Source organism: Gadus macrocephalus, chromosome 4 (assembly GCF_031168955.1).
Source record: "Gadus macrocephalus chromosome 4, ASM3116895v1".
Classification (NCBI taxonomy): Eukaryota; Metazoa; Chordata; class Actinopteri; order Gadiformes; family Gadidae; genus Gadus; species Gadus macrocephalus.
The window spans coordinates 977,958-994,808 of record NC_082385.1 but is presented as its reverse complement, the minus strand read 5'-3'; the positions used below and the strand labels follow the sequence as shown (position 1 = coordinate 994,808).

Here is a 16,851-nt window from a genome sequence, read left to right as displayed (position 1 = left end):
TATCTATTATTTTATTAGAGAAAAACGCTGTTGTCACAAATATGACTTTCTATGAACAATGCAATAATCAATGCAGCTTGCATTACAACACAATATGGAAGCATGTAAAAAAAAAATAGGTTTCAGTTTTCTTTTCTTTCTAATCTTTCTTTTCTAAGTCATTAAAGAAGAAGCTGCTCTTGAAGTAGAAGGAGTTCTTGTGTCTGGCTGTGATTTTGCGTGCATGCTATGCGTAGGCTGAATCGCAATCGTGTCAAGACAAATCAGATCGGCCAATCCACACAATAACCCTAAATTGAATAATTTTAAAATTACTGAAATCATTCCTCTCTGGCGAACAAATAAAAAAAACTTTTTTTCTTTCTTTTTTTGCTTATTAGAGAGAATCGCGATACATCGATTATTTTTTCTCACTTTACTTTTCTGTTACTTATTTTTCGTACTTATTGTACTAACCCTACGCCCCCCACTGCCCCCCCCCCCCCCCCCCCCAGGTACATGTACTTCACCAACCTGCTGGAGAGCTCCCCGAAGATCGAGCGGGCGGCGCTGGACGGGACGGAGCGAGAGGTGCTGTTCTTCAGCGGCCTGGGGAAGCCCATGGCGCTCGCCATCGACAACGAGCTGGCCAAGCTGTTCTGGGTCGACTCGGAGCTGAAGAGGATCGAGAGCAGCGACCTCTCTGGTGAGTCGAGGAGGAGGGAGGGAGGGGGGGAGGAGGGGGGGAGGGAGGGAGGGTGAGGGAGGAGGAAGGAACTGTAGGTGGTTGAATTAAAATAGAAAAGTAAAAAAAAAAAATAGAATGGCTTTAAAAAGCAAATTGTTTTTTTGTAATAATATAAAATAAAAATCCTAATAAAAAATATAATAAAAGTAATTCATAAGGTGTCTTAATAGAAATAGTTTTGACATCGACCAATCCAAACGTGTATGTTAATACTTACATTAAAATTTTTGACCTTTAACAGACGCTTAGATCCAAAGCAACTTACAACAAGCACATTAGTCGGAAGAAAGAGAAACAACGATATATCTTTGTGGGTACAACAGTAAAGATGTCCATCGAAACATTTGTTAGGTTAACCCATTCCCCGTGCACAACAAAGATAGCTAGGATAAGGCGCTACTCAATGCTAAGTAGTAGTACTTACTACCAGTACTTAGTGCCAGGACGTACAAACATACCATCGTACTGTAAGGCCCAATCCCATTTCTACCCCTTACCCCTTCCCCTTACCCCTCCCCCTTGTTTTGAAGGGGTAAGGGGCAGAAATGGGATTGGGCCTTAGTCTTGGTGAGACCTGCCACTCAGCGGTAGTTTGTCATTCTTTCTTTTGTGCTGCGTCAACCAAATCCTGTCCGCCTGCATTCCACCGTAGGTGTAAATCCACGAGGGGGGGGGGGGGGGGGGGGGTCACACTATCAAGAGAGATTCAGGAGGAGGGAGGGGGAGGGGGGGGGAACAGATGTGTGAACTATAGCAACAGAAGAGCTCCCCCCCCCCCCCGCCTCACATCTGTGCTGACACACGGCAGCGTTGGGGGGGAGGGGGGGGGGGGATCGCCACATTCCTGCGATTCTCTGGTGCCCAGCTCAGGAAGAAGGAATGTGAGCCATCTGTACCGGGTCTTGGAGGGGGGGGCGTGGTGGTGGTGAGGGGGGGGGGAGACAGTCAGACATCACCCACCGGGGCTCCATGTGCAGCATATCCTGCCGGGTTTGATGGGGGAGGGGGCTCCGCGAGAGCCGGGCGATGAACGACGACGTCCGTGTCTGAAGATACGGGAGCTGCGGAACGGGTTCGATTCCCGTGGGGCCGCTCAGTGCCCCCCCCCCCCCCCCCCGGCCCACCGCACGGACACGCCCTGATATCTCTCTGCCCCCTCCTCCCCCCTCACCCCCCGTTAAACCACGCCCCTTCAGTTGACCGAAGCCCCCCCTCCTCGTTTTGCTCCTTCGAATCCTGAGCCTTATTTTAACCCCAAACACCCCCCCCCCCCCACCCTCACCCCACTCCTCAACACCCTCCCCCCCTACCCTTATTTTCCCTCCCCCTTTTTTACCCCCCCCCCCCCCCCCCCCCCCCCCCCCAGGCGCCAACCGCGTGGTGATCGAGGACTCCAACATCCTGCAGCCGGTGGGGCTGACGGTGTACGGCCCCCACCTCTACTGGATCGACCGGCAGCAGCAGATGATCGAACGCATCGACAAGACGACGCGCGAGGGCCGCACCAAGATCCAGGCCCGCATCGCCACGCTGTCAGACATCCACGCCGTGCACGAGCTGGACATGGCCGAGTACAGTGAGTCTGAGTGCACACGCACGAACACACGCACACGCACACACACACACACACGAAAACACACACACACACGAAAACACACACACACACACACACACACGAAAACACCCACACACACACACACACACGAAAACACCCACACACACGAAAACACACACACACACACGAAAACACACACACACACACACGAAAACACACACACACACACACACACACACACACACACGAAAACACACTCACAGACTAGATATAACAGAGTACAGTGAGCCTCGGGAACGCACGCATGCACAAATACGCGCGCAAAGCAAACACACACGCCGGCACGACCGCACAAAGAAATACACTAAGAATCCCACACGTTGTTAAAGTGTGTGCGTTTGCAAAAAAAACAAACACGTTTTTCTAATGTATGGGATTTATTTGTGGGTTTTCTCACTTGTAAAGCACCTTAGAACCATAAAGGGCGTGATGCAAGTGGAGTACATTATGGACGATTATAACGAATCCGGTGGGAGGCCTATTGCTTTCATTAGTAATATAAAAATTTTCTCTGTGGTCAAACATGGTCAAAAGTTGTTTAAATCGGCATTCTTCTAGAACGAAGAATGCAAAGGATAGGCCCGATGCGCCCGTAGGTGGCGCTATAATCAGCGTTTGAATGTCCAAACTTCAAAGGGCAGTGGGTTCCTCTAGGAGGGAGCGAAACGCTAGGAGCTCTAACTGCTCCTCGGGATGAACCACTTTCACGCTGCGGGGGGGGGGGGGGTCAGACTCTGGAGTTATAGCGCTGACCCCCACTTTACCCGCAGCCCCCCCCCCCCCCCAAACTGAGTCTGACCCCCAGTCGTAGGTTAGGGTAGCTTCAATTTCTGCACACAGCCGCAAGGTTACTGCTGAACTACACGCCGATACGATCGCAGAAGAACAACGTGGACGCGCTCGTTTGATGTTCAAACCTGAACCTCGGGGTTCTGCAGATCCAAAAATCGTTTGAATTATTTTTATTTTTATTATCGTCACAGCATCCTCGAATGAACCCTCGCAAAAAGAGAGAGTCAGGACCTCGGGCTGTCTCTCACACCCAGGATCAGAATCAGATCGGAATTGCTTTTAATTACATCTTATTGTGCACGCAAGAGTTCATGGGCTTGGTTCCTCAACAGCCAGATAGCAGCAACACAGAACAGATAAGAAAATAAGATAGTAAAAATAGTAAAGTAACAATAAGTAGCAGAAGTGGTTGTGGTACCAACAACAGTTGACTGTAGTCTAAAAATGGTCAGAATTAGAAATAGCTTTTTAAATGAGTTTTTGTCCGGGGGGGGGGTGTGGGGTCCCCCAGGAGACCTGACTGCTTTGGGGGTAAAACCTTTTATGTGTGGACCTCAGGCCGGCTCTCACCCCCCCCCCCCCTCACCTCCTCTCCCTCCCCAGGCAAGCACCCGTGCACCTGGGAGAACGGCGGCTGCTCCCACATCTGCATCGTGAAGGGCGACGGCAGCACGCGCTGCTCCTGCCCTGTCCACCTGGTGCTGCTCCAGGACGAGCTCTCCTGCGGCGGTAAGAACGGAGTGCCCCCGAGACCGCCGGCGTGGACCCCCCCCTGTCCCCCCCGGGGCCCAGGACCGTCAGACGGTCCTGGGCCCCGGGGGGGACAGGGGGGGGGTCCACGCCGACGGTTCGGTCCGAAACGATCGAGACACGACGGAGTCTGATGAAGATGATTCTTTTCTAACGATTATCTTTGTCAAGAAAAACGAAGAAAACAAGTTTATTTAAAGCGTCTTTGAGTGTTTAGAAAAGCACTATAAAAAACGGATCAATTATTATAAGTATTATTATTTGCAAAGATTTGAAAATTGACTGCATTCTCTTACAAATTCTGTTTCACGCTGCCTAAATGTCGGCGCTGTCCTCGTCTAAAAAAAAAACATCCAGACTCTGAAATGTTTGATTTATCGTCTACACGTCTCCTAATTGATTATCCTTTTGTCCTCTCTGTCTATCGATCGGGTCTGTCCCTCTCTCTCCCCCTCCCTCCCTCCCCCCCTCCCCCCTCCCCCCCCCTCCAGAGCCTCCCACCTGCTCCCCGGAGCAGTTCTCGTGTGCGTCGGGCGAGGTGGACTGCATCCCCAACGCGTGGCGCTGCGACGGGTTCCCCGAGTGCGACGACCGCAGCGACGAGGACGACTGCCCCGTGTGCTCGGAGGCGGAGTTCCAGTGCGACAGCCGACAGTGCGTGGGGCTCGGCCTGCGCTGCAACGGGGAGTTCAACTGCCAGGACCACTCGGACGAGAACAAATGCGAAGGTCGGTGGACGCGTCGGGGAAACTACCGGTTTCAGATTGTTGGTTCAAAGCTCTGAGTGCTTCGCATTGAAACGTCGTCGTACAGTAAAAATAATAAAGTATAATGGATAAGTAAAAGAAAACAAAGGCAAAGTAATAAAATGCATTTAATCGAAATCTCCTTTTTCTTGAGATCCGTTTCTTTGATTAAAGGCGTGTGTGGTGGGTTCAAGACACACTGAAGGCATGATGCCACCATAGGTTTGCAGAGAACTATACACAATATGCACACTGAAGGCATGATGCCACCATAGGTTTGCAGAGAACTATACACAATATGCACACTGAAGGCATGATGCCACCATAGGTTTGCAGAGAACTATGCACAATAGTTCTCTCCATTTCCCTCTCCATGGAGAGCATGGCCAGTGCATTCAGACGTTCCTGGCCCATTGAATTTCGCAGGAATGTCTTCATTCTTTTCAAAGTTGAGAATCATCTCTCAGCTTCAGCTGTTGTCATAGGAGTAGTTATGAGAATGTTCAACAAACTCACAGTCTCAGAGATAGTCTCCTGGAGGTTGTAGCTCATGATAACCTGGTACAGTGGTACATCTCGGTTCTCGTACACAGTGTTGACGATCCTGCTGTTAAAATTCCACCTTGTAGATGAAGCTCTGGGCAGTCTTCGTGAAACAATCTTGTCCAGAACGCTGCACCGTTTCGGTGACCGGGAGAAGAATGACGCAATACCGCTCAGATCGGAAAAGAAAACGTTGACTTTTTTGATGCGGGAGGTAGCTTGCTGCATGATCAAATGAAGCTTAACTTTGTCTGATTTGGATCGTCGACTAAAAGGAACTTCTTTCAGAGACGCAACGGAATTGCACACATTAGCAGCCATGTTGAAATTAGCAAGTGACTTGATCGAAGTTATCCCTTCGCGCAGTTACGTACGACGCAAGCACGTTAGGGCGAGTCCCAGATCCCCGTTGAAAATGCATTGAAGGCTCAAAATTTCCAACGGGAGAATGCTTGGGCGATTTTCCACGTCAATGAATTCGCCCAGAGAGGCGGGACCATTTCAAACGCGACTTGAATCTTGACGAATTCTGATTGGACAAAGACGGATAATATGTCTAGAACACTGAAAACAACTTTTGCTGTGATAGAATTTGTTAGAAAAAAAATCCTCTTTCTCCCAGTTGGTAGTGGGTCGCCCAAATCGCCCCTATTCACCATCCGCCCCATGCTGACTCCTTAATCCCCCCCCCCCCCCCTCAGTCCGCTGCCCGCCCGACCAGTTCAGCTGCACCAACGGCCAGTGCATCGGCAAGCACAAGAAATGCGACCACAACATGGACTGCACGGACAACTCTGATGAGATCGGCTGCTGTGAGTACCCCACCCGAGCACCGACAAAGCAGCATCCATCCATACGTTGAGTCGCACGCCGTCGCCGGCGGTCTAGGACGGACTTTGTGCCCTTGGTTCTCAAACGGTGGTACGCTTGAGCCGACGGTCTAGGACGGACTTTGTGCACTTGTTCTCAAACTGTGGTACGCTTGAGCACAGTTTGAGAACCGAAAGTGCACAAAGTCCGTCCTAGACCGTCTCCCGACGGTCTAGGACGGGCTTTGCGCCCTTGGTTCTCAAACTGTGGTACGCTCGAGCACAGTTTGAGAACCGTTGCTTTAGAGGGCTTGTTGAAACACGTCTGGAGCACACCTAAACAGGTCAATCTGTAAATCTTTTCCCCGAGATTGTGTTCCGAGTCGGCATACGTGGACACATTGTGAACGTTGTCGGTTTGGAACTCGTGTCCTGTAGCGTGTACAACATACATAGATCAGAGCTGGTTACGGCTCTGCAGACGTGTTTATCTGAAGACGTGGGGCTCAGGGCCTCTCACTGAAGGATGCCGACAGGCTGGGGCATACACCATGAAGACGTATAGAGATACATCGATAGAGATGCATAGATAGATACAGAGATATACATAGAGTTATACAGAGATAGATTTAGAGATATACAAAGATAAATATACATAGAGATTAGGGCTGGGTATTGCCAGGTACCTCACAATTCAATTCAATTTGATTCTTTAGGTCTTGAATCGATTCGATTTCGATTTTATATTGATCCAATTGCTTCGATATCGATACAATAATACGTGCAGATGACAAAAATATCGAAACATTATTTAGAATTAACCATTTCAAAATGAATTAACCATTTCATTGTGCTTTAACTAGCAAAAAGGGAATACACCATTGTACAGTATTGTTCCTGAGCTAAACTTGCAGCATAAAAGTAATAATCATAACATGGACTAATGTAAAGGCACATGTACATTTAGGAATACTCGCTTCTAGATTACAAAGTATGCTCTTTTTTTAATGGAAATAATCGATTTCAAAAAAATTCTGAATCGAGAACAAATACATTGCAGTGCATTGATGAATCGATATTTTTACCCAGCCCTAATAGAGATAGATATAGAGAGCGATATAGATATGCATGCATAGATAGAGATGCATACATAGATAGAAATACATAGATAGAGATATAGATATCCATACATAGATAGAGATATAGATATGCATACATAGATAGAGTTGGATATCTATAGATGACCCTATTCCCCACACTATAACTGGGTGCCCTAACCGTCCTGTACCCCCCCCCCCAGACCCGACAGACGAGCCGTCCCAGCAGCCCTCCAACACCATCAGCACCATCGTGGGCGTGGTGCTGGCCCTGTTCGTGGTGGGCGCCGTGTACTTTGGCTGCCAGCGCGTGCTCTGCCCGGCGACCAAGGACGACGGCGAGACGGTCACCAACGACTTCGTGGTGCACGGGCCCTCCTCCGTGCCCCTGGGATACGTGCCCCACCCCAGCTCGCTGACGGGGTCGCTGCCCGGTACGTTGGGGGGGTCTGTCTCAGGGCGGGGGTGGTGGGGCGTGGCGGGGGGTCTCTGCCCGGTACGGGGGGTGTCTGTCTCAGGGCGGGGGTGGTGGGGCGTGGCGGGGGGTCTCTGCCCGGTACGGGGGGTGTCTGTCTCAGGGCGGGGGTGGTGGGGTGTTTAGGGGTGATCTGCCTTAAGGCTTGGTTATGGTTCTATGTCGCCACAACACAAGGGGTTTACGGACCCCTTACGTCCTTGCGGACCCTCCCACCCCAAGGCCCTGACGTGCGCCTCCCAGAAATGTTAACCTTGCGGCGAGGGGACCAATCACAGCTTACGTAAACACGACGCAGAACCAAAGCAGCTTCACAACTGCGTCAAAGCGACCGCGGGGTCATTGAGTTGCGTTAACTTGGAACCATAACTGAGTTGATGGCCGTTGACGGTCTCAGATGCTGTCTACAGTTCTGTAGTGTTGCCTTTTAAAAAGCATCAAATGGGCTCATATTGAAATGCATAGGCTATGACATACATTTAAATTAATTTAATTGATGTACATGTATGAATACGTTAGTCTTAATGTAAGCGCTAAATCGTTTGACGACCTAACCCAAGGCGTTGAGGTGACAGCCGATCTTTGTTTATGTTCCTGTTGGAGAGGTGAGGGCACTCTCAAAAGAAGCAGGGCTCAGAAAGAGCTCACCGAGACCTACAAGAATCAAACATTAAAATGGATTCAAATGTTCTCTCGGAACGTGACCACTTGGGAAAAGCATCGAAGACCATAAGCTCCCCACCGTCCGTCCTCTGACCCGTGTTTGGTACCATCACCTCATCGTGTGTGCCCTGACCTCCGTTTCGTGATCTCTCGCTGTGTCAACAGGCATGTCCAGGGGCAAGTCTGTGATTGGCTCTCTCAGCATCATGGGCGGGAGCAACGGGCCGCCGTACGACCGCGCCCACGTGACGGGGGCGTCGTCCAGCAGCTCCTCCAGCACCAAGGGCACTTACTTCCCGCCGGTAAGCCCCGCCCCTTCCTCCTCCTCGCATCCTATTGGCCAACCGTCCCCAAACGCCACTCAGACTTCATACCTTTATCACTCCCAGTGCACAAGCTGTGGTTTTGATTAACTGGCACTACAGGACAATTAGTCACCGCCCCCTCCTTAAAAGGGCGGACATTTCCCCCAAGAGACCAATGAGTGAAAGTCCCCGCCCCCCTTCGTTCATATATATATACACTAACACATCACTATAGAGACAGGGGGAGACATGTTATTACACTGATGCTTGTTAGCGATGGAGGGAGGATGTTACATTAGAAGTCAAGTAACCTGGTAGTGTAAGACTAACTTAATCTAGTTTAACCGAACATAAACGTGTATGAATGTTAATAATGGCCCCCATTGATCCCCCACTCTGCGTTGCTTCTCAACATTTCTTCCTTGCTGACTAACGGATTTCTTCTTGCCCTCTGGGGCGATAGGGCTAGGGGGGGGGGGGGGAGGGGGTGTCCTAAATACACAGCCTTTCAAGCCCTTTGAGACCGTCGCTGTGATCAAGGGCTGTACAAATAAAATGTAATTGAATTAAACCGAGCAAAGCAAAGACTGCAGGCCGAAGGCATGTATGGTTACAAAGGTCGAGCTTGGCGGTTACTACTGTTCAAGAGTCTGTGTGTGAAGCCGTACTAGTATAAATATAGCGATGCTGTCACACTAACGCGATTCTTTGTACGAGAATACAGTAACCAGCGGGCGATTCGAACAGTGCTATTTATTGTTTACAATTTCGTGGTTTAGCGCTTTTTGAAATGACGCAAGTCGCAGCGATTCATTGTTTACGCACACGGGCGCCTACCGGTTAAGCTGCCGATAGCAGGGATCGAACCTTTCGGTTGGGAGTCAAACACCCCAACCTCTAGAATGTCTCTCCCTGAGTTCAGTGGGTTCACAGTAGGCCCAGATAAGGAGGGGGGGTGGTTGTTCTATGTAGTGGGCAGGGTAGCAGTGGCTCAGTGTTCGGACCCTGATGTCCATAATTCCCCTGGAGCACGATCCCCGCCCCGGACCGGCCGAACACGCGTCAGACACGAACACTCGCTCGCTGGAACGAGTCGATGGTGGTTCCAGCGGCGGTGGAATCGCGCCGTTGATGGAAACACATTTAGTGCGTCCGATCAGCTTCAAAGGCGGCGAAAAAACAAGCCACACCAGGTCCCCATTCTGACTTTCATGAAGGTCTTTTCTTAATCTTCGTCTTAAACTTCTCTAAGCTCGCATCCATGGATATGTTTTACCCCCCAACTCCACAGCCCTTGTTTTCGTGCTAATAATTCCCTGGAATCACGGCGCTGGGAAGGCGTCCTCGTGTCTCCACCGCTGCCGTCTGGTGCGGGGAGCCGTCGGGCCAACACCTCATCAGCCATGTGTAAACTGTTGATAGTGGCGGGAGGGTTCTCTCCGCTCGCCGGAGCTGCACCCGTCCGATCCAATCTCAATCTGCTTCAGGAAACCACAACTCTGCCTTTCTTCTTCCTCTGCTGTTTTCATGACTTTTTCTGTCGGTTTTTTGGTACGGCGTTGCCACTCGATAGTTCCACAGACCAACGGACGACGGGGGTTGGCAGTGTTGCCAGATCGGGCCCGATTTGGTGGAAACTCAGGCCCAATCTGGCAACACTGGATGTCGTGAGTCACGCAGAGAACACCAACGTTCAGTTCATGTCCTCCGTCGGCTACGGCCTGGGATCGCTGCGTCCGATGCCACGTTCTTCCCGGTGAGGCTCCTCAGAGTACCACCGTGGAAACCAGCCTGGCTCTATTGTGTCACCCCTGACCAGTTATGTATTTTAATGGATGACACAGCTGTTCATATTTAATATAAAAATGGTTGAATAAAACCAACCAATCAATCAGTGGCAGCGGCGCTGGCGCCCAGGCTGAGAGGCTGAGAGGCTGAAGGGATGATAAACAGCTCCTCTCCCCCCCTCGCCCCAGATCCTGAACCCGCCCCCCTCCCCGGCCACCGTGCGCTCCCAGTACACCATCGAGTTCGGCTACTCCTCCAACAGCCCGTCCACGCATCGCTCCTACAGGTGAGCCGCGCACGGCCGCACGCACACACACACTCGCGCACGGGTACAGACACACAAACACACACACACGGGTACAGACACACGCACACACGGGTACAGACACACGCACACACACACACGGGTACAGACACAGGTACACACACACACACGGGTACAGACACACGCACACACGGGTACAGACACACGCACACACACACACGGGTACAGACACAGGTACACACACACACACACACACACAAATGGGTACAGAGACACACACGCACGGGTACAGACACAAGTGCGTGCACGCACGCACGGGTACAGACAAAAGGACCCGCACGCGTGCACACACACACGGGTACAGACACAGGTGCGCATGCACACAGGCACACACCAAAACAGAAGTACACAGACAGACACGCACATATACACACTTACTAGCACACGTTCACACTTACAAGCACATATACACACTTACTAGCACACGTACACACTTACAAGTACATATACACACATACAAGCACACATGCAAACAGATGCACAGACACACACTCACCAGCGCGCACAACGCACCAGACACACACAACACAACTTATGAAACATCAAACCGTGGAGACCAATTTGTTTCGTTTTTCTTTTCCATTTTCATTTCACACGCGTTTCCGCGTGTCCGCGGTGTGTGTGCGTGACTGCGTGCGCGCGTGCTCGCACGACTCGCCCGCGACGAATCGAAGCAAACTGCTGCGTTTTTTCCGTGTGTACTCGACGCTCCGCCAGCGGACTATCGCTGGGGCTCGGGAATGTAATCAGCGGGGAGGCCCCAGCGGTCCGATGCAACTTGAGAGGAATTCCACAAGCAGATGCTAACACTTATAACAATCGCTCTCTGTATACAGGGGCCTGGCCCACGGTCCTTTGTTTACTGTGTGTGTGTGTGTGTGTGTGTGTGTGTGTGTGTGTGTGTGTGTGTGTGATGCATGCCGTGGTCTGCGCTCGTCAAAGCGTAGAGGGGGTCCTCGTCCCTGTGAAGTTTTGACCAAATGTTATTTCACACGGGAGGAGAGAGCGAGAGCGGGAGAGCGGGAGAGAGTCTGTGAGAGAGAGAAGGAGTAGCGACGTTTATGTGAAAACGAAATTGAAATCGACAAGGGCTGCGACCGTCCTCGAAACTACCTCTCCCACAACGCATCACGGCGGGCGATGGGTCCACAACAACACGGGAGGGTTTGCGTCTGGTGTCACCTGCGACGCACGTCATTAAGCAAACCGCCCGGAGATCAAACGCAGGCCGACTACTGCCTGCGGGAACACGGCAAAAGTTTCGATTTCATCAGAAGTATCCTCGGCCCCCTAAAAAGGGGGAAGAGAGTTTAGGGAGTCAAACTGCGCCCGGGCAGAACTCCAGATCCCAGATGGGTCAGTGTTGTCTCGTGTTCTGCTCTCTGCGCCGCAACCGAAAACATTGAGAACAACGGCGACAACAGCATCAATGGGTCTTTGAAGTCTCGAAGGAACCCCGATCCACTGTCGTTCCCCCCCCCCCCCCCCCGTCTCTCCCCCCCCCCCCCCCCCCCCGTATTGATTCCCGCGGTCTCTTAATGGTGTAATCTATGCTACTGCAGGGACCGGCAAAACTAAACCAAACGAGGAACTTTTGATGGTTTCACTTTTGATCAGTTGGGCGGTAAACAACCCCGAGCCGAGCTGTCCATGTGGTCGGTATCAAACAGACGTTGATGTAAAGCTGTTATCATGACAGGGTTTACCGGTTTATATTTCCGTGTTTATTTCCGCTAATTCACTCGTGAGGTTGCCAAGCGCCTTCAGTACACACTTTGAACAGTTGGCCGCTGAAGCTTCTTTCTACGCATTTGACGCTAAACACCTCCTCAACCCTCGACGCCAAAAGCATCTTCCCGACACTCGCCTCTAAAACATCTAAACTCTCGACGCCGAGACATCTGCTCCACACTCTTGCGCACACATCCTTCTGCACACTTGCTGCTAGAGCATCTTCTGAACACGTGTTTCGGTGTCCTGTCTGGACAGCTGTCACCCAGGGAGGTAGAGTGGGGTGACTTGTAACCGGAAGGTCGCCGGTTCGATCCCCGGCTCCTCCTAGCTGAGTGTCGAGGTGTCCCTGAGCGAGACGCCTCACCCCGACTGCTCCCGACGCGCCGGCTGTCGATGTGTGTGGTTGACTCCGACCGTCGGTGTGTGAAGGTGTTCACCTGGCTGTAAAGGCTTAGACATGGTTCGACGCTGATGCAACGCAACGACCACGCAGACGCTTCAACGGAGTCGCGGACCTGTTTCGGTTCTGCGTCGGGTTTTAGTGAGCGGACCAATCGCAGCCCTCGCTGCTGCGTCGCCTTGACGCAAAGCTACAATCTTTAGGAAGGCGCACGTCCGGCCCTTGCGGTGGACGCAGGGAAGGGTCCGTAGCCCCCCGTTGCTTTGGCGTGGAATCATCACTAAGCCTTAAGTGGACGAGCTGGCCGTCGGTGTGTGAATGACGCTCGAGACCAAGGGTCACCAACCTTTCTGAACCTGAGAGCTCCTTCATGGGTACTGAGTCATTTGCTCAGTTTACCGTTAGTTATATATTATTAATATTGATTAACGATACTCGCGGGCGCCTCATGTGGTCCTCGCGGGCGCCTCATGTGGTCCTCGCGGGCGCCTCATGTGGTCCTCGCGGGCGCCTCATGTGGTCCTCGCGGGCGCCTCATGTGGTCCTCGCGGGCGGCTCATGTGGTCCTCGCGGGCGCCTCATGTGGTCCTCGCGGGCGCCTCATGTGGTCCTCGCGGGCGCCTCATGTGGTCCTCGCGGGCGCCTCATGTGGTCCTCGCGGGCGCCTCATGTGGTCCTCGCGGGCGCCTCATGTGGTCCTCGCGGGCGCCTCATGTGGTCCTCGCGGGCGCCTCATGTGGTCCTCGCGGGCGCCTCATGTGGTCCTCGCGGGCGCCTCATGTGGTCCTCGCGGGCGCCTCATGTGGTCCTCGCGGGCGCCTCATGTGGTCCTCGCGGGCGCCTCATGTGGTCCTCGCGGGCGCCTCATGTGGTCCTAGCGGGCGCCATGTTGCCCACGGGCGCCGTGTTGGTGACCCCTGCTTTGGACCATGGCGCCCGCTAAACAACCTGAACATTAATATTAACACGAGTGTGTGTCCCCCCCCCCCCCTCACAGCTACCGGCCCTACACCTACCGCCACTTCGCCCCCCCCACCACCCCCTGCAGCACGGACGTGTGCGACAGCGACTGCACGCCGGGCCGCCGGCCGCCGCCCAAGTCGGGCGCGGCGGCGGGCGGCGGCGGGGCGGGCGCCAAGGGCTACGTCAGCGACCTCAACTACGACTCGGAGCCCTTCCCGCCGCCGCCGACGCCCCGCAGCCAGTACCTGTCGGCCGAGGAGAACAACTGCGAGAGCTGCCCCCCCTCCCCCTTCACGGAGCGCAGCTACTCACACCACCTCTACCCCCCCCCGCCCTCCCCCTGCACGGACTCCTCCTGAGAAGCCACGCCCCCCACCCCCCCCCTCTGCTCCTCCTCCTCCCTCTCTCCCCCCCGCCCTCCCCCTGCACCGACTCCTCCTGAGAAGCCACGCCCCCACCCCCCTCCTCTGCTCCTCCTCCTCTCTCTCTCTCCTCCCCCCTCCCCCCCCCCCTCGCTCTCGCTCTCTCTCTCCACCTCAACACGAGCGCGCCTCTCTCGCCCCTCACAGAAGCTCCTCCCATCTGACTGTAAATACCAATTTGTGTATAGAATGATTTTTTTTTTTTTACTTCGACGAGATGGGATCTATGGTGCGAAGGAGAGGAGGAGGAGGAGGAGGAGGAGGAGTGTGATTGGTGGATGAGGGTGCGTCCCGGAACTTGTACATTACAATAAGGAAATGACGTCAGTCGCACTCAGCGACATGGAGAAAAAGAGGAAATGGGGGGGCTCGCGGAGACACCGCGATGGGACATTTGTACATTGAAAAGAGAAAAAAAGCATATTTATATATTTTCTATACAGTGTTTTACTGATGATTATGCCATTGAGGTTTGTATTAATTTGTAAATTTTTTAAGAAAAAGGTTTTATTATAAAATCGTCACAAATATAAAGTTGCCTTAAACCAGGAGAAAAGACGTTTTACCTTCCTACAAGGCTGAAGGACATGTAAAATCACATGAAAATGGACATAGACGCGAACAATCGGATACCAAATGCCAAAAAAAAATCCCACCACACTACACACAGCTAACGGTAAAACACAACGGCAGGGCTCCCCCTGGTGGAGGCTGCCGGGTGCTGCAGTACTCTGCTCGTCGATATGGCAGCCATTTTGTCAGTACAGGAGCATTATTTCAATGCTTAGCCCATACTATGGGTTAGGAACAACTTGTCAAGCCCCTTGTTATCAGTGGCAAAGAATGTGGTACTGGTACTTATTTGTATCTTAATTTTAGACAACTTTTTCCGATTTAGAAAAATGGATTTGTAGGAACTTGTCTGTATTTTTTCTTTTTCTATTTTGGAATTGTAGAGTTGAGCCTATTCTTTTTGTTTCTGGATCGAGTTCAGATCCAGAGCAGTCACACTACGGCACATATTTATTTGCTAATTTCATCACTACGCGTTGGATGTCATGGCCGAGGGACGATTATAAACACGTGTACGATGTATTCTAAGTCCAAAGTCAAGAGGTGGTACAGGCTATTTATGCCTCGTTCCGTATCCATAGCAACGCTGCCTGGCTCACATCTTCAATGCCCAGTTTTTTTTTTTACGTACAGGTGGAAACGCTCAAACCAAAACGTAGCCTTTCATGTTCTTCATATTTGGTTTGGAGTTTTTATATATTATATTTTTTAACACTACAATTTCTGACCGCAGCTGTAGACGACCCCTGACCCCTGGTCAAGGTACATAGACCCTGGGACGGGTTGGGGTTGCGTTCAACAACCTCACTACATCTAAACTCATCACCTGTTGGCTTTTTTTTGTTTTATTTTGTTTACGGATCAGTTCTCGTGCCTGTGCAGCATCTCAACCCCACATCGATGGTTTTCATGGTTTTTATCTTCAAGGAAAAAAAAATCCAGTGCCCACTAAATGCTATAGTATTTTTGTACCACATATTGTGTAGATAACATATTTATAAGCTATATAGAGAATCATTGTAAATCTATCCATTGAGTTCTTGCAGTACTTTCTTTCATTCCGTCTTTTTTTTGTTTTTCTTTTCATTTTCTTTTCTTTTTTTATATGCCTCATTATATTTTTCTACAAAAAAAAAATGAATCACTACAAAAGTACGGCGACAATCTCAAAACAGGTCCGGTGTGTGGAAAAAAAACACAAAAGCATATCCCAAGTGAACCTGTTGTTATTTTTCAGTTCTGTTTCTATCCTCTGCTTGTTTGCTCGTTTCTATAAAACACAACCTGAGCCCTCTCTGGTCACCGACGGGACGAGTGTCGTGCCAAATCGCTTTCTTCTTTTACGTGACGAGGAACCGGATCAGCGCTCCTCCTCTCGGCCAATGAGAACAGGGGGCCCAAACGTGTGGCCTTGTTGTTCATTTTAAGAAGAAACGAGAAAAAGGGCCAAAGGGAGGGAAAGGGCCCCTCCGAATCACCTGTGCTGACGTTTGCCGTTTTCGCCTTGCCTTTTCTTTGCTCGTGTCAACAAACAAAACAAATCAAAAATAACCGCTATGTCCCGTTTTCTGTTTTATCGTGCCGCTTTGCGACGACAACTTCTGTCGTCAACAACGACAACGGAAAATAAATGAAATATGTGTATTTATATGTATTTCTTTGCTTTTTGTTAACAAAGCGATTGCGTTGTCAAAGGTGTTTCGTCGCGTGAGGATTGTTGCAACGTGTTCCTCTGAAGTTTTTAATCGTTACGTTTTTTCGGGGAGTTTCGGAATGGGTTCGCGGTTCTCCAGGGTACAAGACTCGAAGTCGGTGTAGCATTGGCATCGCACAAACGTCGCCACTAACGGGAAACGCAACAAAATACACCAGCATCGTTTTGACAATCTTAAAGGGTTATATGTTGATGGTTAAGGTTTTTGTATACACACCGTACATATACTTACTGATGTTTGGAACGCTCTATATCATCGATTTTTACCTACAAATGTATCTTTTGAAAGACAGTACTGTTTTTGAATCGTAAAAGACAAGTTTCATCTCTTTGTTTTGTTTTTTTGTTATTTTCTTCAAAATATCAAACTTTGTGCGCGTACTGTGGAGGTGAACAGTAATGCGCTCGGA

The 16,851-nt window shown here is 51.0% G+C and overlaps 1 protein-coding gene across 1 annotated transcript in view; it reads left to right on the top strand.

Moving 5' to 3' along the window:
* Positions 1 to 14,106, top strand: part of lrp6 (low density lipoprotein receptor-related protein 6) — a 36,329-nt gene extending 22,223 nt beyond the window's left edge. The window contains exons 8-16 of the mRNA XM_060051035.1: positions 495 to 685; positions 2,094 to 2,303; positions 3,738 to 3,863; positions 4,376 to 4,612; positions 5,875 to 5,985; positions 7,283 to 7,513; positions 8,383 to 8,519; positions 10,499 to 10,596; positions 13,767 to 14,106. Coding sequence (XP_059907018.1) covers positions 495 to 685; positions 2,094 to 2,303; positions 3,738 to 3,863; positions 4,376 to 4,612; positions 5,875 to 5,985; positions 7,283 to 7,513; positions 8,383 to 8,519; positions 10,499 to 10,596; positions 13,767 to 14,091 — 1,666 coding nt within the window. The 3' untranslated portion in view covers positions 14,092 to 14,106. The remainder of the gene's footprint in view (positions 1 to 494; positions 686 to 2,093; positions 2,304 to 3,737; positions 3,864 to 4,375; positions 4,613 to 5,874; positions 5,986 to 7,282; positions 7,514 to 8,382; positions 8,520 to 10,498; positions 10,597 to 13,766) is intronic.
* Positions 14,107 to 16,851: the final 2,745 nt, after the last annotated feature.